Source organism: Drosophila subobscura, chromosome A (assembly GCF_008121235.1).
Source record: "Drosophila subobscura isolate 14011-0131.10 chromosome A, UCBerk_Dsub_1.0, whole genome shotgun sequence".
In the NCBI taxonomy this organism is placed as follows: domain Eukaryota; kingdom Metazoa; phylum Arthropoda; class Insecta; order Diptera; family Drosophilidae; genus Drosophila; species Drosophila subobscura.
This window is the reverse complement of record NC_048530.1, coordinates 18101601-18128704: the sequence shown is the minus strand read 5'-3', so window position 1 is coordinate 18128704 and position 27104 is coordinate 18101601. Positions and strand designations below refer to the sequence as shown.

General features: G+C 46.1%; 4 protein-coding genes across 6 annotated transcripts in view; 2 read left to right on the top strand and 2 right to left on the bottom strand.

Moving 5' to 3' along the window:
• Positions 1-16000, top strand: part of LOC117903035 (allatostatin-A receptor) — an 82073-nt gene extending 66073 nt beyond the window's left edge. Inside the window, exons 3-10 of the mRNA XM_034814765.1 lie at positions 6601-6790; positions 6916-7011; positions 7445-7595; positions 12730-12848; positions 13946-14021; positions 14806-14961; positions 15032-15140; positions 15553-16000. Of these exons, the coding sequence (XP_034670656.1) occupies positions 6601-6790; positions 6916-7011; positions 7445-7595; positions 12730-12848; positions 13946-14021; positions 14806-14961; positions 15032-15136 (893 nt within the window). The 3' untranslated portion in view covers positions 15137-15140; positions 15553-16000. The remainder of the gene's footprint in view (positions 1-6600; positions 6791-6915; positions 7012-7444; positions 7596-12729; positions 12849-13945; positions 14022-14805; positions 14962-15031; positions 15141-15552) is intronic.
• Positions 16001-17854: 1854 nt separating this feature from the next.
• On the bottom strand, positions 17855-18472 carry LOC117896506. Its single transcript, XM_034804862.1, has 2 exons — positions 18221-18472; positions 17855-18151 (listed from the first exon to the last, which is right to left on the bottom strand). Exons 1-2 carry the CDS (start codon positions 18383-18385, stop codon positions 17855-17857), a joined length of 462 nt encoding a protein of 153 aa, XP_034660753.1. The 5' UTR covers positions 18386-18472.
• Positions 18473-21757: 3285 nt separating this feature from the next.
• On the top strand, positions 21758-22812 carry LOC117897936 (probable insulin-like peptide 7). Of its 2 annotated transcripts, XM_034807040.1 has the most exons (3): positions 21758-21926; positions 22272-22447; positions 22505-22812. In XM_034807040.1, the coding sequence occupies exons 1-3, from the start codon at positions 21787-21789 to the stop codon at positions 22672-22674; spliced, it is 486 nt and encodes a 161-aa protein (XP_034662931.1). In that variant the 5' UTR covers positions 21758-21786; the 3' UTR covers positions 22675-22812. The 2 variants fall into 2 exon arrangements, with proteins under 2 accessions (XP_034662931.1, XP_034662922.1); XM_034807031.1 differs by having other exon boundaries at positions 22272-22812.
• A 68-nt stretch (positions 22813-22880) lies between these two features.
• LOC117897923 (poly(ADP-ribose) glycohydrolase) lies at positions 22881-26206 on the bottom strand. Of its 2 annotated transcripts, none has more exons than XM_034807019.1 (3): positions 25767-26206; positions 25025-25697; positions 22881-24967 (listed from the first exon to the last, which is right to left on the bottom strand). In XM_034807019.1, exons 1-3 carry the CDS (start codon positions 25900-25902, stop codon positions 23557-23559), a joined length of 2220 nt encoding a protein of 739 aa, XP_034662910.1. In that variant the 5' UTR covers positions 25903-26206; the 3' UTR covers positions 22881-23556. The 2 variants fall into 2 exon arrangements, with proteins under 2 accessions (XP_034662910.1, XP_034662901.1); XM_034807010.1 differs by having other exon boundaries at positions 25025-25703; positions 25767-26204.
• Positions 26207-27104: the final 898 nt, after the last annotated feature.

Here is a 27104-nt window from a genome sequence, read left to right as displayed (position 1 = left end):
GAAAGCAAAATCCTAACCAAAAACATGTTTCACATTCGACACAGCTCTCACACTTTGAGCCTCTCCCTTTCTCCCTATCTGCCTTTTTGTTTCGTTTCATTCTTTCTATCCTTTTGGACAGATGGAACCACAAAATCAACTTAAATGAAAGTGTAATACAATTTGGTTGAGGGTAGCACGATAGAAAATCCCATAGCCATGACCATGATGTAGGCATGGGCCAGGCAGCTTTCACACCTGTGTTTTGCTGCCACGGATCGAATATCCGGCATTTGAAGGCCATGGCATTGACACGAGCCGTAAAGTGTGTGCACTTTTGTTATTGTTATTATGGCGATTCGCTGCGAAGCTGCTGTGTGCATTTCCCCGTTTCAGTATCCGTATCCGTATCCGTGTCCCATTCGCATGTACGCAAGCATAGCCATGGCCCGTGGCACTTTCCGACTGGTTAAGTGTAAACAATTTGATTCGGGCTTGCTGTCACTTGATTAGAAATCCCAAATTGCATTATTTTCTATCCATGGCAAGTGGTTTCTGGTTACTACGAGTGCGAGCATGTGGCATGAAATGGCATGCAGCTTTTGTCTGCTCTTTTCGAGGAATTGAATGCGTGGAAAGTATTTGTTAATAATGAAATTATCGAGAAAGCAAATTATCAAATGCCATTACTTGTACAAATTACTGCCTCAAATTTAAGTCAGAATTTAGTTGGAAAAAATCATTACAATTCTCCCATGAGCAGTCCAAATAAGTGAAGTAATTTGAAGGAATTTTAAGGCACTTTAAGTGGCTTGCACTTAGTGCATAATGAAATCACACTGTCCGATTATTTAAGCACGACTCATTAGGAAGCTTCTCTGCTCTGCTCTGCTCTGCTTTGCTCCTTTTGTGACTCAACATTTTAATTGCATCGAAATTTATTCCCAATTAAAATTTTGCGAGTAACAAAGTCTCGAAGTTCTGTTATCTTCGGCAGTGCCTCTGTTTTATGATCCAATTAAAGTCTGTGTGTGTGTGTGTGCTTTTGCATTGAGCCTGCCGGGGCTTAGGCCTTGCCTCTGCTTGGGCCAGATCCATTAAGTGCATAAATGATGAGGCCAGAACGCAGGATATGCAGGAATATTATGGGGCGGCCTGCAGTCAGCAAGGGGCAAGCAAGTACAGTTGTCGCTCCCTTGCAAAGGCAATTAATTTAAATTTTCATAAGGAAACACGCACACAGAGAGAGAGGCACACACACACAGACGTAGACAAAGAGAGAGAGAGAGCGAGAGAGAGAGGGAGGGCGGGACATCCTGTTTTGTCACATAAATATCCGGTTACAAATAGAACGACAAAACCTGTCCCTGTGTCTGTCCCTTTTCTTGGCTGCTCTCTGCCATCTCGAGAGCTGTTGGAACCGGACAAGACAATGATGCGGCGCTGTTATCCCACCCGTCATCGTGAGTTCGGGGCTTGGTCGCTTCATTTGCCAGCCTATACAAATAAATGTTTAATGCCAGACAAGACAACAGCTTCGCCCAACAGCCCAAAGGAACTTTAGACAAAACGGAAGACGTAGGAGAAGCCGAAACAAAATGGAAGAAGCACAAAAGACTTTATTTGGGACTGACGTAGCTGAGGGCACAATGTATGCGATTGGGCAACGATTTGTTTGCCCTTCTGTGGCTGAAGTCTTCCAAAATAAAGAACACAGAAATGCGATGTACATGAAGGTACTTAAATGTTGTGTCAAGCCACGGACGAACATATCAATTGGGCGCAGATCCACTTGCCTGTCATGGGAAACTCAATAATGAAAGCCACAGCACTCCATTTCACGCGACTGAAGCCAACAATCGTGTCTCTTCGGGCTCCCAAAAAGTGCTTAGGTTTCGGTTATTTTACAATACATTTTCGAGTTTTTTAATTGGGGTTTTGCATCAGGCCTGCAAACTACACTTTCAATTCTTCAAATTGTTTTACATTGATTTGTTATTGAGTCTCAATGGAGTTTCAATTGCAGGAGCAGAGCAAGTGTCAAGCTGCAATCAATTCGGACTTGCCCACTGTGACAGTTGATGATTAACCATCCAAGTGGACATGTACACAACTCACAACGCTGCCTACATGGCATTTACCTTTGTGTTTCTGCATAGATTTCTCTCGAACCATGCTATTGGCTTGCATTTGCCGCAACATCAGAATCAAAGTCAACATATTCAAAGCATTCAAACATTGCCATCAACATCAGAATCAACTCCAGCATCATCAGCATAAGCAGCATTATGATTGGGGAACAAATGTGATTCAATCAGACAGGCATTCGCCTGAGCATTCGGTTGATCAGAATTCTTTCTCCTCCCCTTGAAAGTTTTGCCTAGAAATGTGTCGCCTTCGTGTCGGCGAGGCTCCATTGCAGTGTTTGATTATTGATGGGATTTGCATCGAGCAGCTGACAAACAAACACAGAACAAAACAAAACAGAACAAAAATCGACGGCCACTTGCCAGTTGGGGCCCCGAAACCAAGGCCAAGCGAGGCATGTGGCAGAGTTTAGGTGGGCGAATGGAGGCTGTGCACCTGGCCATGAAGGCGGCAGGCGATATGGCCATATGGCCATCATGGACGCAGATGTGTTGACACGAGTGCGCCACAAGTGTGTGCGGACGGTGTGGACACGGAGGGGCAAGTGGAGGCGCACACACACAAAAGAGTCGGCAAATAAAAAGATGTTCCCGAAATGGGTAAGCCATTGATGCGAAAACGCTAAGCGCAGAAAGTTTCCACTGGCAATTCCCAGCTGGTTTCGGCTGGTTGGAATAATAAGCTAAGAACCATCCCAAGGATTGTGATTGAAACTTGGTGGAAATTGTTTTCGGGAATATCATGCATCATGCTGATGCTCATCACCATCATCGGGGGGAGCGCAGAGCAGAATGTTGTCTGGCATTTTATACCTGCTTGACAGCCTTTGTTCTTACTTCGAGGCGGTGGCTCGTGTCCCAACCGCCTCTCCTCCCGGTTCGGGGCTTGAATGGAATGTTCTACACATGTATTCTGTGGGTGCTGTCTGTCTATGTGTGTGCGAGTGTGGGTGTGCGTGTGCGTGTGGGTGTGGGTGCGGAACGCAACCCGACAGACATTGCATTGAAAAGTAAAACAATAAAATTGTACATGGCCCATAAAAAAGCATAAATATGACGAATGTACAAGGAGCACGGACAGAGACAGTTGCAGATGCAAAGAGATAGAAAGAGAGACAGAGAGAGAGACACGCACAATTGCCTTTTGTGTGTTGGGTGTGTGGCCCATTTGGGTATTGTTTGGAGTCTGTCTCTCTGTTTGTGTTGCCTGCTTTTAGGCGCTGTACTCAATGCTGGTTGTAAATTTTATCACTATCAACGCTGGATAATAAATTTGTACGCCTTGTGGATTTGTGTGTAAATTTGCCCAACGCACACACACACACGCACACACACACACAGGAATATATGGTGGCCATATGCTGCTTAAATGCCGTTTTCATAGCACACTTTTGTGCGCACGTTTTAACGGGCATTCACAGACCCAGAACCAAATTTGAAGCCCAAAACTCAGCTGTGCCCAGCAGAACACTAAAGTCGATGTTCCATTGAAAGGATAGTGAACGGAAAATTAAAGCATTTGAGTGCTTTTCCACTTGTTGACGGGGAAAAACTCTTTAACTTCGCGTCAAAGTTGAAATTTCCCACAAGCAGCTGAGAAATGTGCAGGAAAACGTTTGCAATTTATGGCCATTCATCCAAATGAAAACTTTATGTGCTAGATATTTTAATGACAGCATAAGTAATGGCCCAAATTCATAATAACTTACCATTAGCCGTGGATTTATTTAGAACTTTGCGCCAAAAGGTAGCAGCACTGCTGGCTAAGGATTACTTTAAGTGAAGTTGGATACAGAATGCATTTGCATAATAAATCAAAGCGGTGCGGCCCAGCGGCACACTTGAAGTGCATCAATAACAAGCTCCACACACGCTCATTTGGGGAAAGGGATTCAGACATTAGGCGGACATTAAAGTTCAATAAAAGTGAATTTATATGCCCGAGCTGCGAGTGAGTAGGAAATCCTGTCTAGGACATACACGCCTGAGTGTTGCCTGATTATTTGCTTATTCGTATCCATGGCTCCCTGGCCTGCACTTCCCCTTCCCCTTGGCATTAAATAACAAGCGTTTTTTGCGCTTGAAAAAGTTTGCGCCAGCCTTGGCTCTTTCGTGGGTCCCATAAATTATGCTACACTTTATTATTTTGTAAAATGCCAGCCCGACAAGAGGACAGAAGAGACGACGAGCCGAGCCCCAAAAAACGAGCACCACAAAAAAGAATGTCAGACGTTTTTTCCTTTAATGGCGGGGAAAAAGTTAATGCCCCAACATAGATCCCAGACTCGTAACCGGACGCCAGCAGAGACCCTTTTTTTGCTGCTGCTGCTGCTGCTGCTGTTGGCACTGCTGCCGCTCTTGCTTTTGTGTGTCAACATCGCGCCCACAAAAAATTGGTTGGCCACAAGGGTTGCACACTGTAGCCGTGTGGGTGTCTGCTCGTGTCCTCTTCTGTTAATTGATAATGCCCAAGCCAGAAACTTGGCCACGCTCAAAACCATAATGCCAACAAAAGTGGCACAAAAGAAGAAGGGAAGAGCTTCATGCACCATTTGAGGCCTAGCACAGCTGCAGCTGCAGGCATTGCCAGGCAGCTCCGAAGACTCTGCCTTCAGACTTCTCCATTGCACTGATGCAAAACTGGTGTGCCAGAAATGTGCTGCACATAAAATACGTATCTTTAGAGGCAAAGTCAAGTGCCAAAAGTATTTGGAGGCAGGCAACAAACACCGAGTGGAGGAGGAGGAGTAAATCAGCCTTAGAAGGGGGCTACAGCGGATGGGCTTACGGATGGACTTACCTAATGGCTGGCACACAGCTGCTACCCACTGGGACACACATCCCTACATACATTGTACATACATTCGAGTGCTCGTGCATGCGCCTCGTGCAACCCAAATATCTCTGTATATATTTTGCTGCCAGGTTTATTTATTGCCTTTGTGGTGGCTTGCTCTTGCGGTGCCTGCCCGGCCTTTGTTGTCATTACTATTGATTCCTATTCACTTTTTGTGTATTCCCATTGCTCCACTCCCCTCCTACCTGCTGCTGCTGCTGCTGCTGCTTATTTTGTGGTTTACTTTGCTGCTTCGCTTCAGTTGCTGTGCTGTGTGTACCTGGGGCACATTCTGCGCTAAATATATATTTGAAAAGGAAATTGATTTGCGGTCAAAAGCATTCGCCTCGCCTCGCCTCGCCTTGCTGCCGCGACACATTTCCCTCCCATTTGCTTTGACTTTTCCACTTGTGGGTGCCGGGGCCCCTCTGCTGCGACCTTTTGCACCACCGCCCGCCCGCCACCGGTTGATTGTTGCCTTTTTGACATTACTTTGCTGCCGGCCTCGTGCCCCACATCAATCCATTGGGCGGGTAACGAACGTCTCATTTTCATCTCCATCTTCAGCTGCTCTTTGGCACTGCACCGCACCGCCACTGAGGTAAGGGGCCAACAACTTTTGTTACAGTTCAACGCCGTTGACCCTCTTCTGTGTTCTCCCCATCTAGTTCTCTCTTTTGAGCATCTTCCGATGCCGCCTTTGTCACGCTTCTTTTGTACAGCAGAAACATAAATTGCCAGCTAATTGCAAGTGGCTCCTACAAGCAGAAAGCACTGAGTGGGCCACACACACACACACACACTCACACAGAGATGAAACGAGAGAGAGAGAGAGAGAGAGAGCAAGAGAAAGACAGAAAAGAGCGGCAGATAGAGAGCGTGCAAAGTCACAGCACAAAGAACTAACAAGGCGTCCACGCTTTAGTCCATCTTCCGACTATAAAATACCCACCAGTCCGGCTCCAGCTTTTGGTTTTTTATTAACTAAACGCAAATTAGTTTATAAGACTCGTTGAATTCGTTGCAAAGAAATGAAAATGCAGTTCCATTGGGCAGCCCAGCAGCGAATATACCCCATGTGCTACCCTTGGCCCACCGGTTATGAAAAGCGAGTGCAGAAAGCGACCAAAAAAGAAACAACACAAAATAAATGGTAACAATGCTTCCCTTCCACAGCTGCCACACCGCCCCCGCAGCATGCCACACACATCGCGGGGGTCGGGCTCGTTCCACGGTCTGCGCTGTTCATGCTGCCTTTTGTCCGCGTAATTGCTCGAAAGGAGAATCTTCGCGGGCAAAGCGTGGGAGGGGCGAGAGCGAGCGAATAAAAAGTATGGATAGACGCTGGACAGTTGCCATGGCAGCGAGATGCTGCACATTCGCAAAAATGATTAATTACAGCACAAAGCTACATGCTTTAAGAATTGTAGAAACTTTTCCCATGCGAGACAAGCTCTGACCGCTGTGGGGGGAATGTATTTATTTGAGAGGCTGCGGCACTCGAAAGCTGCGTGCTACAAAAGCTAGCAGTCAGTTCTCGGGGGTGCTGCCATAAATGCCAGTGCTTAGAAATGTACCACCAATTAATCACACAACCAACTCGTTTCCGCACGTAACCTTTTGGCGTCTCTCTTGCAGTTGTGGTTGCCAACCAGCAGATGCGCTCGACCACCAATCTGCTGATTATCAACCTGGCCGTCTCGGATATCCTGTTCGTCATCTTCTGCGTGCCATTCACGGCCACCGACTACGTGCTGCCCGAGTGGCCATTTGGCAATATGTGGTGCAAGTTTGTCCAGTACATGATTGTGGTCACATGCCACTGCAGGTGGGTACCAAGCAACCAACCAGCCAGCAGCCAGCAGCCAGCAACCAGCAACTGCACCCACATGTAACTTATGTAACTTATGCCTAACCCCGTTTGCCGTTTGCCGTTTCCCGTTGCCGTTGCAGTGTGTACACATTGGTGCTGATGTCCTTTGATCGCTTCCTGGCCGTTGTGCATCCAGTGACGAGCATGTCGCTGCGCACCGAGCGAAATGCCACGCTGTAAGTTCATTTAACCCAACCAGTACTCCACCCTCCACCCTCCAGCCATCCTCCAGCTCATTCCGCACTCCGGCCACACGGCCCCACATCATCTAGATGCTGGAGTAATTGCATCAATTTGTTCTGGCCTCGTAATTAGCTTGCTCTGCCTACAGCTCCCGGGCCCTGGCCTCTAACCTTTTGCACTGGCAGCCTGCCTCCGCCTCCGCCTCTGCCTCCGCCCCTGCCCATTGTCTGTCACTCATTGTTACATGAATATGCCCAGGGGCAGAGCAGGCTTGAATCACTCAACCGTGTCACATACACCTGACACTTTTAAGGGGATTTCCAACTCTCAGGCCTCAGCATGAGGGGCAGATGGGAGCTTCAATCTGCCGATCTACGAAGAACATTCATTCATTTGTACTCCCAACTATTTGCCTTTCCCTTTTAGCGCCATCATGTGTGCCTGGATAACGATTGTGACGACTGCGATTCCCGTGGCTCTGTCGCATTCGGTTCGCAACTATCAGTATCGCGGCAACGTCGGCACCGCCTGCGTCTTCTCCACGGAGGAGGAGGTCTGGAGTCTCGTTGGCTTTCAGGTAAGTACCTCCAAGCCCCTCCAGGCGCGGAGCAGATCGCTTGTTGTCGAAATCAAGTCATAGTTTGCCAAGTGCTCGCCCGGCAAGAGTGCAATTTATTTGCGACTTAGCACACAGTCCCGCAGCCACTCCCCAGTCGCAGCGACAGCTTGTCAGCACAACCGACAGGAGCAAGGAGCCCAACCATCAGGGCCACATGTCGCTGCACAGTGGAGCAGTGCACTCCTCCTTGGTCAGAGTCCTTCCCCAGTCCTCAATCGGGTGTCGTCACTCTCACACATTGCCGCACTGAAGCCCTCCTCCCTCCAGCGCGAAGCGAACCCTCAGTCTCGTATTTTGCAATTATTTTCCGCAGCTTTTGGGGCAGTAGTACGATTCCATCATCATTATGCTGGGACCACTCGGCGTCTGGCTCCCCCCACGCATAGATCAGAGTTATCCGAAATGCTTCTTCCGCTTGGCTGAGCTGCTCATATTTATTTTTCCCTTTTTGGGAGCGTTTCATGTTCCGTTCGCCATGTTTATTACTCGAACTTTTGTGCATTAATCAATTCAGCACTCGTCCCAGTCCCAGTCCCAGTTCCACTTCCACTCACTCTCCCTCCCCCCCTCAAGGGCACGCCCCTGTGCTGTTGTCTGGCGTGTCAGCGTGTCGGAGCAATTCCATGCCGGAAGGATGTTACACAGGAAGCCGCAGTTGTTTGGCAGCAGAAGGAGCAGAAGCAGAAGCAGAAGCAGCGCAGAGACCAGAGCCGAGAGCTGCGAGTCAGAAGCGACGAATGAGCTTTGTCTGACTGATTCACTGACTTCACTCCACTTCTCTCCACTCTCCACTCTCCGCTCTCCGCTCTCCACTCTGCAGTGACTCTCCCACAGCTAATATGCACTCGTCAGGCTGCTCGCCCAAAATGTCACCTCGCCAGCTGCCACCTTCTCCGCTTCGAATCATTTTCCTGGAAATGTCACGAATACGGAACGGTACGGGGATACGGCTACGGATACGGATACCCCCACTCGTGACTGTGCATATAAATCGCAATTGGTTGGGAAAACACGAGCAGGATGTGGGGGCTTTCCCACTCGAAGGAAGCCACATTCGGATACGCTATTAAGCAGCTCATTGGAGAATCGAAACTGCAGTTTGCTTTTTGATTTGTTGTCCCATCAATGTCAGGGTCAATGCGGAGTCGCTTGGAACTTTGCATGTCTGTGTGTGTCTGTGTGTGTGCGTGTCAGAGCTTGTCCTTGTCTGGTAATAAAATACAAAATGGATCAAACTTGGGCCACGCATCAGTCACACGAAGAACGAAACTAACGACCGAATTGTTGTCATCGTAAAGATCCCATAAAAATAAAACAAACCGTGTCTTGGGGTGAGGTGGGTAGACGAGTGGTGGAAAAACAAGATAACACCGAAAAAGGAATAGAAATGGCTAAAGCGAAAGAAACAAAACTCTGCCGAAAAATACAAATAAACACACACACGCATGAGTGTATGGGTGTCGTGACCGTTAAGTTGTTGGCGAAAAGTTTTGGCCAAAGGCGAACTTTTGATGTGTCAACTCTAACCTAGAACCTTGATTGGAGGCGAACGCTTTCGAACAAGTTCAGATTTACATTTTGCAACCCGAAGCAAATGCAACGAAACGGTGGCTAAGGATGAGACGGTAAACACAACCATACCCACAAACATTGGACATTGGACACTGGCCAGTTATGAGTTTTGTTTTAGTTCAGTTAGAAAAGTGTTATACAAGGCCGAAGACCAATTATGACTTAATAATTAAGTTATAGCTTCGCCTGGTGGACTGCCCCGTAAGTCGCTGCCAACTCAATTATGGTTCAAAGTTTGCAATTAGCTTATGGGTTTATTCCATCCCATTCGCAAGATCAAAAGATATATGTATGGTCTGCACATGCACACAAATTACAGTAGAATCAAATCAATAATCATATTGTCTTTGGTTCGTCGGTCGTTGGTGAGTTGATTAATTTCGCCGAGTGCCCGGCGGAGGCGCTGTTTATGGCTAACATCCCGGGCACACTTTTTCGGTGCCACGCTAAAATATGAGCAATTTATGAGTAGCTGCACCCTGCCAAAAAAAACCATTTAATTTATGGCACACACTTTAGTTTATGGATTTTTATTGGGATTCGCATAAAGTTTAAAGGCCGAAAAAAAGTTTTCTGCCTCAGTTTTAGTAACTTTTATTTCCCATCCCCCTTTTCTCCGATTGTGTTGTAAAACTTCATGGCCAAATATCCATTGTGTGTGTGTGTGTGTGTGTGTGTGTGTATCGCTTCAGGAAATATTTGTACATATTTGTAACTCTCTGTCTATTGCCTAAGTGGCCAGCCATAAAATGAAGTTTTATGCGACGCTTGTCAAAGTTTATAGGCTCCTCAACTCCACATCCCAAGAAGATATCTGGATGCGTGTGTTCATCTGCTTGTCTCGGTTCATTGACGCTCCAAGCGTCTGGCATTGGAATTGCGAAGAAAGTGGCAAAAGAAAATCAATTTTGGAAATGTTTGCTAATGATTTGCTCAGTCAATGAGTTTCCCTTTTGTTTCGCTTTTAAGTGTCGATTTAGCCCCCTGTCTGGTTTCGTTTTGGCTGACAAGTTTTCCACTTTAAAAGTTTAAAGAGCAAAAGGAAATAAATTATAAGGAAAAAGTGAGCCAATGATCGCATCAAAAGTTTCATAACTATCAGCTGAGCGGCATCAGCGCTGCAAAAGCTCTCACGGCAGTCAGCTTTGCACACTTATCGCTGCTCGACCAGCCACAGGCCATCGCTGAGCGCGCAATAAGAAGCCGTTAGATAACGGTGGGACACATCAGGCACATATTAGGTTGGGTGAGGGGCGCATAAGTCCCATTGTCTCGGATGAATGTGTCCATAAATTGCAGCATTTGCGGGAGTGCGCGTCAGCGACAGTCGCCCCCCGGCGAGATTTCATTAACATTATTGTACCGACCTGACTGGCATTGCAAACGATTTCCTTTGCAATTTACACTTTAATTAATGCATCAGCAACACCCGTGCCAAAAATGAAACTCAAAGCAAAAACATACAGAGAGACTGTCGCTGACTGACAGGAGGAAGCACTAAGAATCGGAGGGCATCATTAAGCCCAGAGCAGACCGGCTACCAGCCCAGATGTGTCAGTGGGAATTATGTCAGTGCTCGGGAATGGCCTTGTTGTCGTTGTCGTTGTCGTTGTCGTTGTCGATAACAAACGACATGTTCATTGGCCATGGGCCACGGGTAGGTAGGTAATCGTAATCCCAACAAAGTGATTTCGATTCCATAGCTGTCAGGCATTACCCACCAGTCCCGCTCCCGCTCCCGCACCCACGCCAGTGCTCTCTGTCACTCTCTGCATATGAATGAATGCGTCTCGTAGCGCAGAGCAGGAGTCCGTGAACAGTGGTGACAGCAGGTGATGGCGTGGCAGCGTGGCGGCGATTATTAACAATTGCACACAATAATCCCCCACACTTTGACTCTGACTCTCCCTCTCCCCTCTCTCTCTCTCTCTCTCTTTTGCTGTTCTTTCTGCTGTTCGTTTTCCGTTTCATTACCTTCCACCTCCACCTCCTGCGGCTGCTGCTGCTGCTGTTTCGAATTTGCTTTCATTTCGTGGCTTTCGCAATTTATCCGAATATATATTTTATTTTCGACTTGCACCTTTGTGCACATTGCCCGAGCGTGGAGTGTGTTTTATTGTATTCATTGGCTGCCGTCGGACCCTTAAATCATTTACACTCGGCTGAAAGCGGCCCCGAACCACTCGAAAACTTGAGGCGCCACCAAATGAATTGAATGCCGCGCCGCGCGGCTGAAGGCTCTCATCCGAAAGAAGCCGCGCTGCCCGCGGCAGCTGATTGGAAATCGTTTACGGATGCACAGAACCAACAAATGCCAATGCTCTCGCCTGCCATTTGGGGCATGGAATAAGAATAAGCGCACGAAAGGCTCACAGTTCGATCCACCTTGCTCCGTTGAATGTGCAATGAAAAGTGGTGAGAGGAGAAAGTCTCCCGGTACGCAATAGTTGGCTGCAGCTAGGAGGCATGTCCCATTGATTTATTGCCCCTTCAACTCCCGATTGATGACTGCTTAACAATCGTCTCGTATAACGCGAATCCGTTAAGAATTCACTGCCGATCGTAACAGAGTTATTATTCGGGGATTATGCATCCACAGACTCCTCCATGGAGTCATGCGTGGGAGCTGCCCCCCAGCATTATGTCCATTCAACAGAACCATTCGGCATAGTTATTCATGGCCCACAATCTCACAAAATGAATATCCGACACAGACATGCATCCTCCTGCCATTCGTTTTCGTCTGGCAGCTGGTGGCAGGCAGGCGGCTGCAATGTGTGTCTGGTACTCATTTCTGGCATGGTATCTGGGCAGCATTGCGGCTCAGCGCTTGCCACAATTCCAATGCAAAAAAGTAACAAAAAGCGAAACAAAACAAAACAAAAGCCGCTGACAGGGCAGAGGCAAGAACCTTCGACCAGAGACAGACACAAAACCAAACAAAAAATAATAATAACAATAACAAAACGCAAAGGGTTAAACGATGAGCGGGAGAGGCTGCGGAATATTTTGATGTATTTTCTAGTTAATGAATCTTGTGGCCGCGATGCACAAATGATTGAAAATTATAGCTTTGAAGTGTGGGAAGTGGAGAGAGAAACCTCCGTTGGTTCCTGCTCCAAAAGATGCTCCAAATTGAAGCATAAAAGTGGCAGATTTGAGCGATTATCATTTATTGAATGCTTTAGTGCATAAATTCAAATGTAAATCATTCATCGCTAAGCGGCAGCCATCAAACATTTGCCAAACTCCCAGCTCAAATCTCCTGAACGCAAAACTTTCCCCATGCCCTGCCCTGCCCTGCCCTGCCCTACGCTTATTCTATCTCTTGACCAAGGCAGTGTGGCCCAGGGAGCAGCCCCTAATTGTGTTCATTGGGTTTCAACTTTGACCATTGTGGACCGACCGCAGTGGGGCTGTGGGGCAAAATGCAATTAAAACTAATGCCAAATCTGTGTCGGGACCAGGGCGACTGCCAGCCAAGACGGACCATAAACATGTTTACCACTTCTTGTTGCAGGTTTCCTTCTTCCTGTCTTCGTACGTGGCACCCTTGACGCTGATTTGCTTCCTCTATATGGGCATGCTGGCGCGCCTCTGGAAGAGTGCTCCAGGCTGCAAGCCATCCGCCGAGTCACGGTGAGTAGACGCTCCGCAACCAAACAAAAAATGTATTTCCACACGGACATCGAGCCTCAGACACGACGGGAAATGTGCTGCCCTGCCCGTTCTGTGTTTTGCACGCACCTGCGACCAAGGCTGCGCACCATGATGAAGGCCTTCTTATTATTCCTGCGGGCAGGGAGGCGGCTCCCGTGAGCTTTTGCCTCATACATTTGTAAGTGTCCTGCAGCGTGGGTTCAACGGCACATGAGCCGGCTCCGCCTGAGCGATACTTCCCCAGAGGAGACAGCGGCCAGGCATGAGTGGCCCCAGCTCCATGTAATAATAGCAAAAGCAAATGAAAAGGCATTGAGGGAGAGGCTTTTGCTCAAGTTGCGACAATTTTCATCAGAGTTAAGGCTGAATATACGAAGGTGCAGCGGGAAGACCATAAACGTGAATTTCCAAAGAGTTTTGCAAATTTGAAATTGATTTTTCAATCGTGGCCAAAGCTACTTTGCGGATGGTCGCCCACTCATTATAAATTTTAATTAAATGCATGCATAAAAACACAATTTTAAAGTCATATTGAGCAGCGAAAATGCATTGCCACAAATGCATGCAACGTGATCGGGCGGGCGGGGGTCACCAGCCAGCCATCAATTTCGAGCGAAACTTTCCAGCAATTCCCCACCAAACAAGCAGTTCAAGCTCGAAAACTTCGAGTTCGACACGAACTTGCGGGTGTTTTTCGACAAGAACGTGGCCTGAACTTGTGCCAAGTTTGTTTTTATCATAAATGAAATAATATTAAATGACGGCCAGACAGAAAAGTTGCAAGCATAAAACAGTTACTTAATTATCGAACGGAAATTCAAGAAAGAAGTCACGTAAATACTCGCAAAGAGCTTATCAAATTCAATTGAAAACTGCAGTTGCTGCAGCGCTCCGCTAAATGTTTAAACCAAAATGAAAGTCGCACTTGGCACGAAAAGTTCATAAATCAAAAAGAGCCAAGCGCATGCAATGCGAAATTCACCGAACTAAACGGTGCCATAATTTATGCCCAATATCTGCCATGCACCTACCCAATGCCACCACCCCACTAACTCCACCCGTTAATGTATTTGCAGCAAGGGCAAGCGACGCGTCACACGAATGGTAGTGGTTGTCGTTTTGGCATTCGCCATATGCTGGCTGCCCATCCATGTAAGTAGATACTCAAATATCCATTCAGATACAAAGTACTTAATGCACATAATACACTTAGTAGTTCCAAGCGGATCAATCTGATCAACCATAAATAATAAAGGGAAATACTTCCACACGTCATTTAATTCAAATTATCAGCCATGCCGCATGTTATAATTAGTGTTATACAGTGTTATACAGACATAACAACACTCTTCATTCTTATACTTCAAACATAGCAGTTATTGACACACAAAACTTGGAGTCACTTTAAGTTCTTTAAATGATTCAAAGTGCTTGAAATGTGTGCAGAGCAACAGCTGCTGCTCGAATGTGCTGGCAAACAGTAAGCAAGATACTTGGATAGTGGCGATAAATTGACATTTGTGATTCAGCCACTACACCCCATGCCAAACGCCATTCGAGAACATCCTCGAGCACAATTTATTTGCTGAAATGTTTAATAAGCCAGGGCCAAAGCTGGCGGCAGCTGCTGCTGCTGGCTGTTGTTGCTGCCTCTTGGTTGCTCGCTGCTGGCACACTCTCTCCTTTAGCTTGCGACAGAGCGACAGACAGACGGACAGCATTCAAAGTGTTTGCACAAAATCAATGTGCTCACAAATTACAAATGAAATTACAATTACACACACACACACACACACACACACACAATCCGACACAGAGGACACACTCGAGGCAAGATGTGCAAATTGCATTTATCAGTGCCAACATACGGATTTCTCCAATGATAACTTCCTTCTCTCCTTTACAACGAAAAACGAAAAACGAAACACAAACAAAGGTCATACTGGTTTTAAAGGCACTGGACATGTACGGCGGCAGCCACTTGTCGGTCATCATTCAGATCATTTCGCACGTGGTGGCCTACACCAACTCCTGCATCAACCCGATACTCTACGCCTTTCTCTCCGACAACTTCCGCAAGGCATTCCGCAAGGTAGGACAACAGCTCACTCCTCTTTCTGTGGCTACTAATGGCTACTTTGTGGCTTTTTGTTTACTTCCAGGTGGTCTGGTGTGGCAGCCCACCGCCGCTTTTGACCAATCAACAAGTGACCAAGACCACGCGCACTGCAACCGGCAACGGAACGTCCAATATTGAAATGCTCTAAGCGGGTGAGTAACTACATCAACCATAACTAATGCTATAACTCTACCATTTCGGCTGACATATTTCCACCGAAAGTGTGTGCAAATAAATTGGAATATATATTAAAGCAGTTTTGCCATAAGTATAATATAAAAGCATTTCCAGGGAAATTCTGTAGTAGCATTTTTAGGATATCATTTGCACAGAAGTTTGTTCATCAACCACGACCAACTGGTCGTATGGCTGTGTTGCCCATTTGTTTTAGCACAGTTTGTGGCAAAAAGGTAAAAGCTGGTCCACATTTTTGTTCAAATTCCAGAGCATTGTGCATCCGAAATGTTTGCAGAGTTTGCAAAGCAATTAAAATAGCTCACGAAAATTGCATAATACGCGTGACTTTTGACACATTTTCTGTGTTCTTTTTTCCATATTTTGCAGCTCCGAAGATAAACAAAAATGCATTGATGGCCGGCCATGTTTTTGACGATAGAAATGGTCAACCAAAGAAATGGAAATTTGAATTTAAATTAAACACAAACACAACACAAATAAATATGGAATACAAAAATGATTCTGCGAACGCGGCGCATCCAAGGTTTACGCAACAACTGATGTCCCAGAGGAGAATTTAATTGTCCTTGTTACCTAATCAGACTTATTATTGTTTTCTTATGGTAGCATTTGGGTACTCAAATGTGTTTCAGTTCTGTGAATATGTTCATTGGTAATTGCTTTCAAGCATATTCGTTTAATCCGTAATTAAGACGCTGTGTACATTTTTTGTCCTAAGTCCTAAGAACATAAGTAGAAAAATAAGAAAAATGCAAAACATTTGATAAAAAGAAACTTACAATTCAATTGTTCCAAATGAGATTTACACAACATTGAAGACAACACAGGAAAAGCATCAACAATTGGCGGAAAGAACTGCTGATTGATGGCAAAAAACAAATGAAATGAATGCAAAATAGGATTTAAGTGCAAGGCCATGCAAATGGGGAATTCCTGCGAATTGGCCAACTGTACGTTCTGTTTGCTCTCTCTCTCTCTCTCTCTCTGTGCATGAGTGTCATTTGGCCATTAAGCGTTTAATAGCAGAAATTTATAATTAGCAAAAAGTTCGAATGGAATTGCACGGACAGAGCTGCATCCGTCGAGCGGCAGCTGAACACTTTTGAAACCTAATTGTTTTGTATGCCATAACTGCAACCGCACCATAACATGTTACATTTAAGGAGTAGCACCAGGAATAACTGAAGTAACTCGTGGTTAAGATGGAACCCACATGAACACTTGCATAGTAATTTGAGGATATATTTGTAAGTGGATGTTTGAGCAAAGCGCAGAGCGACACACAAAGCGCTGATTGAAATTCTCTAATACTCTCAGAGCTCAGTGGCAAATGAAACGCATTCATGATGTGTGTAGATATGTGTTTAATCCTTTCATCGAGTCTTTGTGCTAACTGAATCGTTCAGCCGCGGAATTCCCCAGCGGGGATTGCCACGAGGGATAAGCGCACGAGGAAGCCAATTGGTTGCGATGTGGGTTTGTGCTTCATTTAGAAATCATTGAGGCACCACTTGCAGGCTACTCGCAGAGAGTACCCGTGCAGTCGGTCCAAAGCTTGAAACCAAATCCCTCGCAAATTAGATTATTGTGGAGGGACGACATGTTCGACCAAGTTTCTGCTACGCCATTAGTTAATCATGTAAACGGCAGACTATTGATGCCATTGAACCATATTTATATTTGACTACTAAGTAAGATGCAAAGGGGAGAAGGAGAAAGTATTTGAATATTATTTTTGTTGAATTCCTTAATTTATGTTGCGTTGCTTCGGCCGTGCCGAATTCAAATTGTAGCCTCAAATTGATGGATGAACATGCAAATGGCAGCACCCATTCATGGGCATAATTGTGTTTGTGTGTTGTGCTTGGAGCTATCCTTTGTGTGTGTCTGTTAAATGCATATGCTATGTGTATATGCCTTCATATACATGTATGTATATGTCCTACTGCATTCCTAGCACAGTTGTGGAATTGAAAATATTTGAATTTAGAACAAAAAGGGGACAAAACCAACACTTTTGGCCAACCATTTGAGAAACCAAATACACTAAACGACAACAAAAAGCTAAACTAAATTGTAGATCTTAAGCAGATGATGGAAAGGTGTGTTTTTTTGTTGTTGCCCGCTTGCCTAGGGTAGGGTATTCATTAGCCGCCCAGAGCGAACATAAAACATAAGCAAATCCCTTATAATATTTGCATTATTTTCCAACGTTCTGCAAAACCAAACACAAATTAGCTAATGTAAGTTGATGAATAACAAACCAAAGATAAGATATTGTATTCGTATATGAATGTATATGTACAATAACATTTGTTTCATTGTGTTAAATAAAATTGATGAATCTGTGTACGCCGCTCAACTCATTATTTGCGCCAACGGGGATGCCTCGGGGATTCAGTTGGCTCGTTCAGGTCCAGGGGATCTGGCAAAGCAGACAACAATATTTAATGCTAATCGTCCTTTCTTTAGTTAATGGTTTATACTTATTCCGCTTCGGAGGATCCTCACTTTGTGTGTCAATTGGATGCATCTGATGCTCGATTCTGGATTCAACCGTGAGCTCCAAAGCGGTCGCACAGTTCCTGTTTCATTAGCTCTTTCCCATCAAAATATATAATAAAAAACCTCAAATTTCATTAACAAATAACTATTTAATTTAAATGAATTATTGCGGCCCATTTGGATTTGGCCGACACTTGCCAAAGAACAGTTTGAAGACGCCGCTAAAACAGGATCTAAAATTGAACAGCGGCGCATCGTGCCCCTTGCATTGGGCCCCGTCTGCCCCAAACTCTGTCTTGTCCCATTTCAGGTTGACCTTCTTGAACTCTGCCTCGTACTTGGCCTGTCCGCTCAGGGCCAGCTGGCGGAAAGCGTTCCTCCTCTGCTCCAACACCGCAGACACAGACTCACCGCTCCTCACACGCTTCAACTCAGCTTCACGCTCTGCCACGTACTCTTTCTGTTGGCAGGAAGACACGGAATAAGCCAGTTCAAAGCCAAGGAAAATGTGCTGCTCGATGCTTCTCACCTTCTCGAACTGTTTCTTCTGGTTGGGCGTTAGACCCTGCCAGGCATCTGCGGCACTGTTCACCAGTTTCAATAGCCCAATGCCTTCCCCGGCAAAGACTTCACGAAAGTCGCGCCAGAAATTGAAGTGGGCGCAATCGTTGACTGAGTTCCAGTTCACGTTCATCGTCCCAAAATAATATCGAAAACTCGGAGAAATATATAAAAAAGTGTACGTTAATTTGAACTTGTTGATTTCAGTCGTTCAGCCTTCTGCTCGATGCTGAATAAATGATACAGGCAGTGAGGGAGTGACACATCGAATCGAGTGGAAAAGGCACACTTTAATTGTATGCCTCGTTCGTGGAAGGTGTAGCCAGAGATTCGTTCCACATCACACAGATCCACCCATAGGCTAACGATCGAGAAATGTTAATGTTGCTTTCTGCACACCAGTAAAAACACTCGAAAAATGTCCAATATGCTCTTTGGCGGCCCATAAAGAATCGCGTTATCCTGGCACTGCCGTGCCCCATTCGGAAATCGTTCCATTAATGTTTCTTCATGCACAAATTCCCAGTTTTTGTGACCCACGGCAGGCATGCAACAGTGCCATCAGTCGCTCGACTCAGTGGCTCATTATTCAGGTGCGTTCCCCGGCACCAAGCCCCGAACAAATTGATGATCAACATTATCCTCAATGCAGTGTCACGACAGCACGAAGGGGCTGGTGTGGAGGTGGAGGTGGAGTAGCGATGCAAATGCAAAGGCAAATGCAAATGCATATAAACTTAATGTTCTCCTGTCGGTCACATATTTTCTCATGGCTTTCGTTCATTGAAGTTTTGTGCGACGAGCAAGCAAGGGCAAAGTTGCAAAATATTTATGCCTCTCTTCATCCGCTTTACCCTTCGCTGTGTGTCTGTGTGTGTGCGTGTCTCATGAAGTAATGCACTTTATTGAGTGCATTGAGACTCCAAGACCAAGGGACTAGGGACTAGAGACTAGAGACTGCAGACTGGGGACAATGGAGACCGAATTGTTCAGTCACTTTCTCTCCAGACACTTTCAGTGATGGCCATCTCAGTCACTGCAACTGCTACTGTCTCCCTGCTTCTCTTGCTGCACCCTCGGACTGCTCAGTGTTTTCATTTACATATCTTTGTTTTTTCTATGAGGGCACCGCCGGCCTTTAATTGGAAAGTTAGCAGAGCAAGTGACCAGCAACAGCACAACCTGAAAGCGTAATTCCAACTCTGAAATTTAATACCTTTCTTGAAGCCGTTGTCCTCAACGGGTAGCGCTAACAGGGAGCGGTAATAGCGCTCGGTAACATGGTGCAATAACAGCACACGGTAACATGATCCGCTAACAGCGTTCGGTAACATGGTGCAATAACAGCGTTCGGTAACATGATCCGCTAACAGCGTTAGGTAACATGGTGCGCTTACAGCACACTGTAACATCGTGCGCTAACAGAGGCCATTAACAGCGCTCGGTAACATAGCAGTAAATCAGAGCTGCTGCTGCCCTGAACAAACAGCAAAATATATTTAAAAGAAATGGAAACCTTAATAGATTTATTTTTCGTCCAACTTAAAGGATACTTACTTATGTTACATATGTATGTACACATTTCTCGCCTGTTTTTTCTCTCACGTTTACTCCAGATAGTAAAAAGCTGCCGAACCTTTTTTGTTATCTTAAAGCGAAGCTAAAGCTAAGTCCTGCGTTTATATTTATTTTGCATTTGTACAACACCACAGACTCTAAGTAGAAAAGCCGCTTTTGCCGCTGCCCTTTGCCCGCTTGAGCCGAACGTCGTGCCTGGGTTCGATTCCCGGTGTAGAGCATGCGTTGAATATTAGTTTTAGATTCTAACTTAACCTGCTTCCAACTCAGGGCATGATTAGATATAAAATAAAGAAAGTTCGGTCTTTGGAAGCTACCAACTTTTTGTTAAATATTTTATAATTATAGATCAATGGTAAAATTGTACAAGAGAAGTTGAGTCAGAAGTAGATCCTTCAGCGGTATGAGCAGCTAAAGAAAAGTAGAATGAATATCGAACACTTGATGAAAGCTGTAAAATAAAACAGTGTTTGGATTATTTGTTCCATATTTCCTGCAGTACAAATATTTCAACTTAATATGGAAATTTATACAAATTAGTCTGAGATTAGAAGCGGCAGTTTGGTATCTTAGAAAGAGAGAAAATGTGCGAGGAGCTACAGAAAAAGTTTCGTAAGCGCGAGAAATTGTGCTGATGGTGCGCCACCTGATAATTCCCAACTCTTTTTTTCCAAGTCTAGTTCTGCATGTTGGACCGTTGCAACAATTTCAAAGCACTTCCATGAGCCGGATGAAACATTGTGCCCTTGAAATCTACAAATTAAATGTGCACCAAAATGAATGTTTTGAATTTGCAGAGTTTTCCTTATTGCAAACACACCACTGAGCACTTGCAAAAAATAAATAGAACCAAATTAGCAACAAAGAACATGTGAGAAGGCGTCTTTAAATGTTAACCACCAACCAACCAACCACTGGCAAAGTCAACCAAGAACTGAGCCGACAAAATGAAGGCGTGGAAGGTACAAATGGGTGCGAAGGCAGCGTACGAGTGGGTGGGAGTTGCTGCATAAATTGGGACAACATGTGTAAACAGTGACATTATTTAGCTAAGCAATTGTCCCTCCTCGCTCTCTCTCTCTCTCTCGCTCTGCGTGTGTGTGTGACAACAGTGGCTTGCAGCAAGTAAAACGAGAAAAGGCCAAAGGTCAGATATGATAAAACATAGAAAATATTCAACAAATTTCAACAAATAAAATATTCCTGCTTATAGAAATATGATGGATGACCAAAGATGAATCAATTGTTGCTTATCAGCTGCAACCACTGTGCCTGCAGATTGTGTGGGTTGTGTTGAAATTCGTGCAAATATTGGACAATTTATGCGAATTTCGAAATGAGAACACGAGTCGAGTGCTGGACAGTACACCGATTTTTATGAGGCAAACAAAAATCAAGTGAGGAGAGAGAGAGCAAGCAACAAGCGTAAGTTGTTCGATTTTATGTTGTTTTGTTAACACCCTGGCAGCATCAGCATCAGCATCAGCATCAGAATCCACAGCAGTAGAAGCAACAGGTAACAGGAGCAGAGCAGAGCAGGGCATGGGTCTGACTTTGGGGCCATACCGGACCACAAATAAACAAGGCAATAAGCGGCACAGGCCACACGCAATTGCTGCCGTTGCTCTTCATTATACATACGAGGATGTACATTTGTATGTACATGCGAGCGTTACCTGTGTGCGTGTGGATGTGGATGTGGATGCAACCCCTCTTCTTGGCTCATTACTTCAAATAAGCTCGAATAGCATCCGCGGTGTCAGTCCATTTAATTATGCAGACGCCCGACAGTTGGCCGCCTCCGCCGCCGCCGCCTTGACCGTCTCCGGTTATATTTCAAAACCGGAACGCACACCGGCCAAACGCTTCAGTTGCCACACGGCCATCGTGTGAGCCGCACACACAGCACAGAGATAACCAGAGGCAGCAACCAGCACAAGGATTCTGCCCATCATTATGGGCCAACCACTGACTGGCGTTGGTCCCAGCAACTGGACGCTGTGCGGCGCCGTACTGCTCTTCATTCTGCAGCTATTCCAAACCTCCGATGCACTGCATCACACCGAGGAGGGGCTCGAGTTGCTCTTTCGTGAACGGTGAGTAGATTCCGTACATCAAAATTAAAGATCTGTGAAGAAAGGCAGAGAGTTCCAAGAGATATTTCGTGTTGTGGTTGCTGCCTGTACGCGTTGAAGACTCTTTCTTGAATATAATGGAACTATTTCCGATGGCAAACAGAAAACTCTCAAAAGTTTAATCATAATTCAATTCTAAATATATTTTATTCCAATCGTTTGGGCTGAGGCAAAGGTTACATGAGGTTTGTGTACAGTTTCTGCCAAATTGAACCAGAAGCAAGTTGCTAGACTCTAGAGTCCAGAGTAAGACTAGCAACCGAATACACTGCAAATAGTTAATGCGTTTATATTGTATATTTTCAGCTCACAATCGGACTGGGAGAATGTGTGGCATCAGGAGACGCATTCCCGTTGCCGGGACAAGCTCATCCGTCAGCTGTACTGGGCCTGCGAGAAGGACATCTATCGTCTGACGCGACGCAATCGCAAGCGGACGGGCAACGATGAGGCCTGGCTCAAGCAGAGCTCCGCCACGAAACGTGAGTCCAAAGATGAGCCCTGGAGCCGGCCAAGTCCTTCACTGCAAATACTTTCAGCGGGAACGCCACCATCGACTTGGCTGCATGTCAACTATGCCAATATGTTCCTGAGGACACGTCGCTCCAACGCTCCATCGATCACCAATGAATGCTGCACCAAGGCTGGCTGCACCTGGGAGGAGTATGCCGAATATTGTCCCTCCAACAAGCGGCGCAATCATTATTGATTTCCCCCACAGATACTATGGTATATATGTGCTTTCCTTTTGTTGTATCCTTTGCCGTTGCTGTTTTTGTTGTGGTTCTTGTTGTTGTGGCTGTGGCTGTTGCTGTTGCTGTTGCTGGTGTCATTGTGTCGTTTTGGGTGTGCGTAAAGCGTAAATAAATAAAGTTTATGGATCGTCAAGGTTCACAATAAAAAGAGAAGAATAAATAACTCCTACTAAGTTGATCTAGATTTCTATACATGCTACGAGTATATAAGTTGTATGTATATATGTATGTATGTATGTATATGCTCGGTATATATGTATATGTATCTGGTATAGCTATTGGTTTTACAATTTGGTTTCTACATTTGATCCGCATTGGAAAGTTCTAAGACTCTTTGAGTGACGTTCTTTCTTTTCCTATTTCACTTTTTGGGATTACATCAAACAATGAGAGAGAGAGAGAGCTAAAACGATTAATTACGTTTAAGTTATGCAAAAAAATAACAAATAAAATTCCCAAAATGCAAACCAGCTCCGCAAACTATAATTATTCGCACTCTAAATTTGCAAACATAATTCCCAAAAATGTTCAATTTAAAATTAAATTACAATTCCACCGTGTGATGACCTGCAGGGATCTGTTCGGCAATGCTGCAGGGAATTTCTTCACGAAATCCAACCTAATCTATTTGAGACAGAACGCGAAAAAGAGCGCAGCAGAACGAAGTATTTCCTGGTGCATAGTTTTCACTTCAAACTTCAACAATGTCTGCTCCCTTCTATCTCTCTCTCTCTCTCTCTCTCGCCCTGTCGATGTCTTCAAGTGTTGCAAAAAAAACCTTTTAGTATAATATCACTTAGTCAAAATCCCCTAGCCTCCCTAGCCTCCGCAGCCCATCAACATGCTGTGGCCTCTCCATCGTCATCATTTTCCTTGCGACTCTTGACCGGGCCTTGGCCTGTGGTGCCACTGTGTGATGGACGCGGACGCTTCGAGGCCTGGCCCTGATCGTAGTGGCTGTCCAGCATATCCAGTAGCGACAGCTGTCGCATTTTAGCACCAGCTGGTGGCGAGCCTCCACCTGCTGCTGCTACTGCAACTGTGACTGCTGCTGCTGCCACGGATGCTGCTGCTCCTGCTCCTGCGCCTGTTCCTGCTCCTGCTCCTGCCAGGCTGCTCTCGACGCTGGGCGTTGCCTCCAGGCTGGCGGCCATCATCATGGCATTCGCCTCTTCATCGTCGGAGAGCAGAAGGGCGGCCGGCGAGCATGTCGAGTCGTCAAGCGAGCTAAACAGATCTGGACTTTGTTCCTTACTGGCGCTGATCAGCTTCTTGTTCGGCTTTGGAGTCGAACCCGATGATGATGGCGGCGTCTTTTTCTTCAGCTCATCCCGTATAAAGTCATAGAGGTTCGGCATGGGGGCTGGCTGGCTCGATGACAATGAGTTGGTGCGTAGACTGTCGTCGAAACGGCGCAGCACGGTCCATAGCTGACGCACGGTGGTGCCCTCTCTGCGGAACAGTTGCCACATCTCGTGCAGCTCGTCGCGCAGCCGAACGTTGCCGAAGGTGTAGTAGGCCAGTGGGCGGCGCAAAGTGGCACAAACCATCAGCTGCAGCAGCGACTTGAGACGAGCATCGCCGCCAAAGGCACCGCAGCCCCAGTTGCCGGTGGCCACGCCCGGTGGCTCGCTGGACAGCGCGTGCATGAATCCGCTGTGGGCCTTGTTCAGTTCCCGCTCCACTAGATCTTCCCAATACTGATGTCTGGCATGGGCAAACTGCAGCGCATCGATGGCCACAATCGCCGTCTGGCGGCGTCTGGAACTGTCGCGCGGCGTTAGATCCTCGTGATTGCCGGACCAGGCGAAGGTGCTGGCATAGCCGGTGTAATTGCTATAGCGCTCCGCACCCAGCACCATCAGCGCCTCAGTGGGACGAAGGGACTCCGTGAAGAGTTTGCTTACCAGCAGTTCCGGGCAAATGACAAAGCGAATCTCCTCCTGCACACAGCCATGACCGAGCACGCCGCCGCCCAAATACTTGTTGGCAAAGTCCACCTGCAGCAGGCCCACGCCCTGATCCTCAATCGTGCCAGCCGCATTCACGTGCAACGGCACGTCGCCCAATGGTTTTGTCACTTCATTCCAAATCGTCGTTTGGTCCGGCTCGATGCTGCGACGCAGAAATGTCACACAGCCGGTGGGCACATTGCTGCCGTCCCGTTCCGTGGGGCAGACGCGACGGAAATAGTGCATAATGCACTTGAGCTTCTCCAGCACTGCCGCGCCCGAGGATTGATAGAGCCTGTGGGGGGTTGGGGAGGGTTGAGCATTTGAGGCTAAGGCCACTGAGTCCACTCACCTATTGAAGTTGATGTCGGGGAAGGTGCTGTACTCCGATTTGGGCTTGAGGGTGTTGCGGCGCGGATAGGTACACAGAAAGGCATTGGCCAGCAGGCACGAGATCTGCTGCTGGGTGAGCGTGATCGTGCCGTTCGTATGCTGTTTGAGCAGTGGCAGGGAGGCCTGCACGATGTCGGGCAGACGCAGGGCCAGACGGATGATGCGTGGCAGGAGATCCTCGAAGAACACCTTCGTCTCGCTCTCGTCCAGCTCCTCCTCGAGCAGCTGGTGCAACGCACGAAAGTTCCACTTGCCCTTGTACGTTGTGTTGTAGGAGAGTATCGCATCCTGGAGCTGCTCGCTGCTGGCAATCGGCTGCAGCAGTGCCCGCTCGATCATCTCCCAGCGGGAACCGATCGTTGTGCTGCCATCGCCATTCTCGCGTGGATATTTGCTCTCCGGTGCGCAGGGCAGACGCACATGGTCCGAGTCCCATTTGCCGGCGCCCTTGAATGGACGGGGCGGCACCTCGATCGACTCGCGTATGGGATGCTTGTGCATCACGCGGTGCAAGCTATTGGGTGAAACGGCACCCATATGCTCCAGCTGGAAAAGCGGTAGCCCGCGGTGTATGTCCTCAATGGGCACGCCTCGCCAAGTCTGCTCCGGCGATGGTGGACCCGACATCGAGCCTGTACCTATTGCGAATCAGATTCATTCATTAGCCATGTGTTCATGTGTCTGTCCGCCTGCTCACTCACCATTTGCCGATTCTTTCTCCACTTTGTTCACTTTCTCCACTTTGGGCGGCGAATCGCCGGCTGGTTCTGCTGCCATGCCGGTCTTGGCCTCCGCGCCAGGGCTGCCGACAGCCGCCTCCTCCATGTCCAACTCCATGCCCACCGTCAACGCCGCAATTCCCCTGCAATTGAGTGCAGACTCCAGAAATAATTTATGAAATGAACGCAAAATTTTGACGAGCTGTGTGTTTCCTGTGTTTTCTGTTTATTGTGTTCTTTTTTTGGTGAATTTGGTTTTGACATCAAAATGATGAAGCTGTCATATTCCTCGGTTTTCATGTTCTGTACAATATTACTAGCTAACTAGGGCTTTCAGCACTAAACATATAATTATATCCGATGGATGAATGCATTTACTACAATGTATCTTCTTTTTGGGACTCATTTTCTTTTTGAATATCCGTAGAATAAGGTTTCAGCAAAAAAGGTTTGCTGTGGTTACATGGCAACTACACGCTAACTACACATTTGCCGCAGATTATCTACGTTTTCATGTAATCATCGACAGAGACACCCGACGAGGAAAAAGTGATGTAGCGTAAACGGTCACCCTGAAGACCACATTCCCGCCCACAAAGTGCCCGTTTATGGCATGTTTGTGCAAATCGTGGTTTGGAGGCATGTTAAGAGAGGCATAGAAAATTAAACCCATTCAAATTAAAATCCACCCCACTACAACAAATTGTAAATCTTAACATTTCAATATTGTTGTGTGGTAAGAAGAATTTTTTAATTTTTTATTTTGAAACAAAGTGTGACCACATGTCGGGAATAATCACGCGCTAAATTATTAAAACTACTACAAGTTTCAGGGCTATCAAGTTGCACATTTTTTTTGTTGAAAAAACTGAATTATATTAATAAACTTCGCTGGGAATTATCTAACAGTAAGTCTTAATCAATTGAAGGAATGACTTGCCACAATGTTTAGTAAAAAAAAGTGACATCAAATTAAATACTCATTTTAAAAATATCTTTGGCGCGTAAAGATTGCTTATTCCGTTCCAGGGTGAATGGCAAATTGGCAAACATGTCAGTTTAAGGTAAAGTCATTAAATATTTTTGAGAGCACCTTTGAATATCACATTTTTCTATTCATTTATGGAAATAGGGTATACACATGCCCATACTGTACCATAACTACAGAAACATGCAACTAATTGTCAAATACGTAGCAATACATTCCCACTCAAGTAACGTTTTATGCTATTTTTGTTGGTTGACCTGTTTAGATTTAAACTTAATTTGTAAGCACTCCAGCAAAAGGAAGTCGTGAAAACTAGCCAATCTTGTGGAGAA

Excerpts from the sequence above, each read along its gene's own strand:
- LOC117897923 (XM_034807010.1), bottom strand. The coding sequence starts at position 25,902 with ATGGAGTTGGACATGGAGGAGGCGGCTGTCGGCAGCCCTGGCGCGGAG. Across the intron at positions 25,704-25,766 it reads GGAGAAAGAATCGGCAAATG|GTACAGGCTCGATGTCGGGT; the intron begins GTGAGTGAGCAG and ends GATTCGCAATAG. Across the intron at positions 24,968-25,024 it reads CCCGACATCAACTTCAATAG|GCTCTATCAATCCTCGGGCG; the intron begins GTGAGTGGACTC and ends AACCCCCCACAG.
- LOC117896506 (XM_034804862.1), bottom strand. The coding sequence starts at position 18,385 with ATGAACGTGAACTGGAACTCAGTCAACGATTGCGCCCACTTCAATTTC. Across the intron at positions 18,152-18,220 it reads AGAAGAAACAGTTCGAGAAG|AAAGAGTACGTGGCAGAGCG; the intron begins GTGAGAAGCATC and ends TCCTGCCAACAG.
- LOC117897936 (XM_034807031.1), top strand. The coding sequence starts at position 21,787 with ATGGGCCAACCACTGACTGGCGTTGGTCCCAGCAACTGGACGCTGTGC. Across the intron at positions 21,927-22,271 it reads GAGTTGCTCTTTCGTGAACG|CTCACAATCGGACTGGGAGA; the intron begins GTGAGTAGATTC and ends GTATATTTTCAG.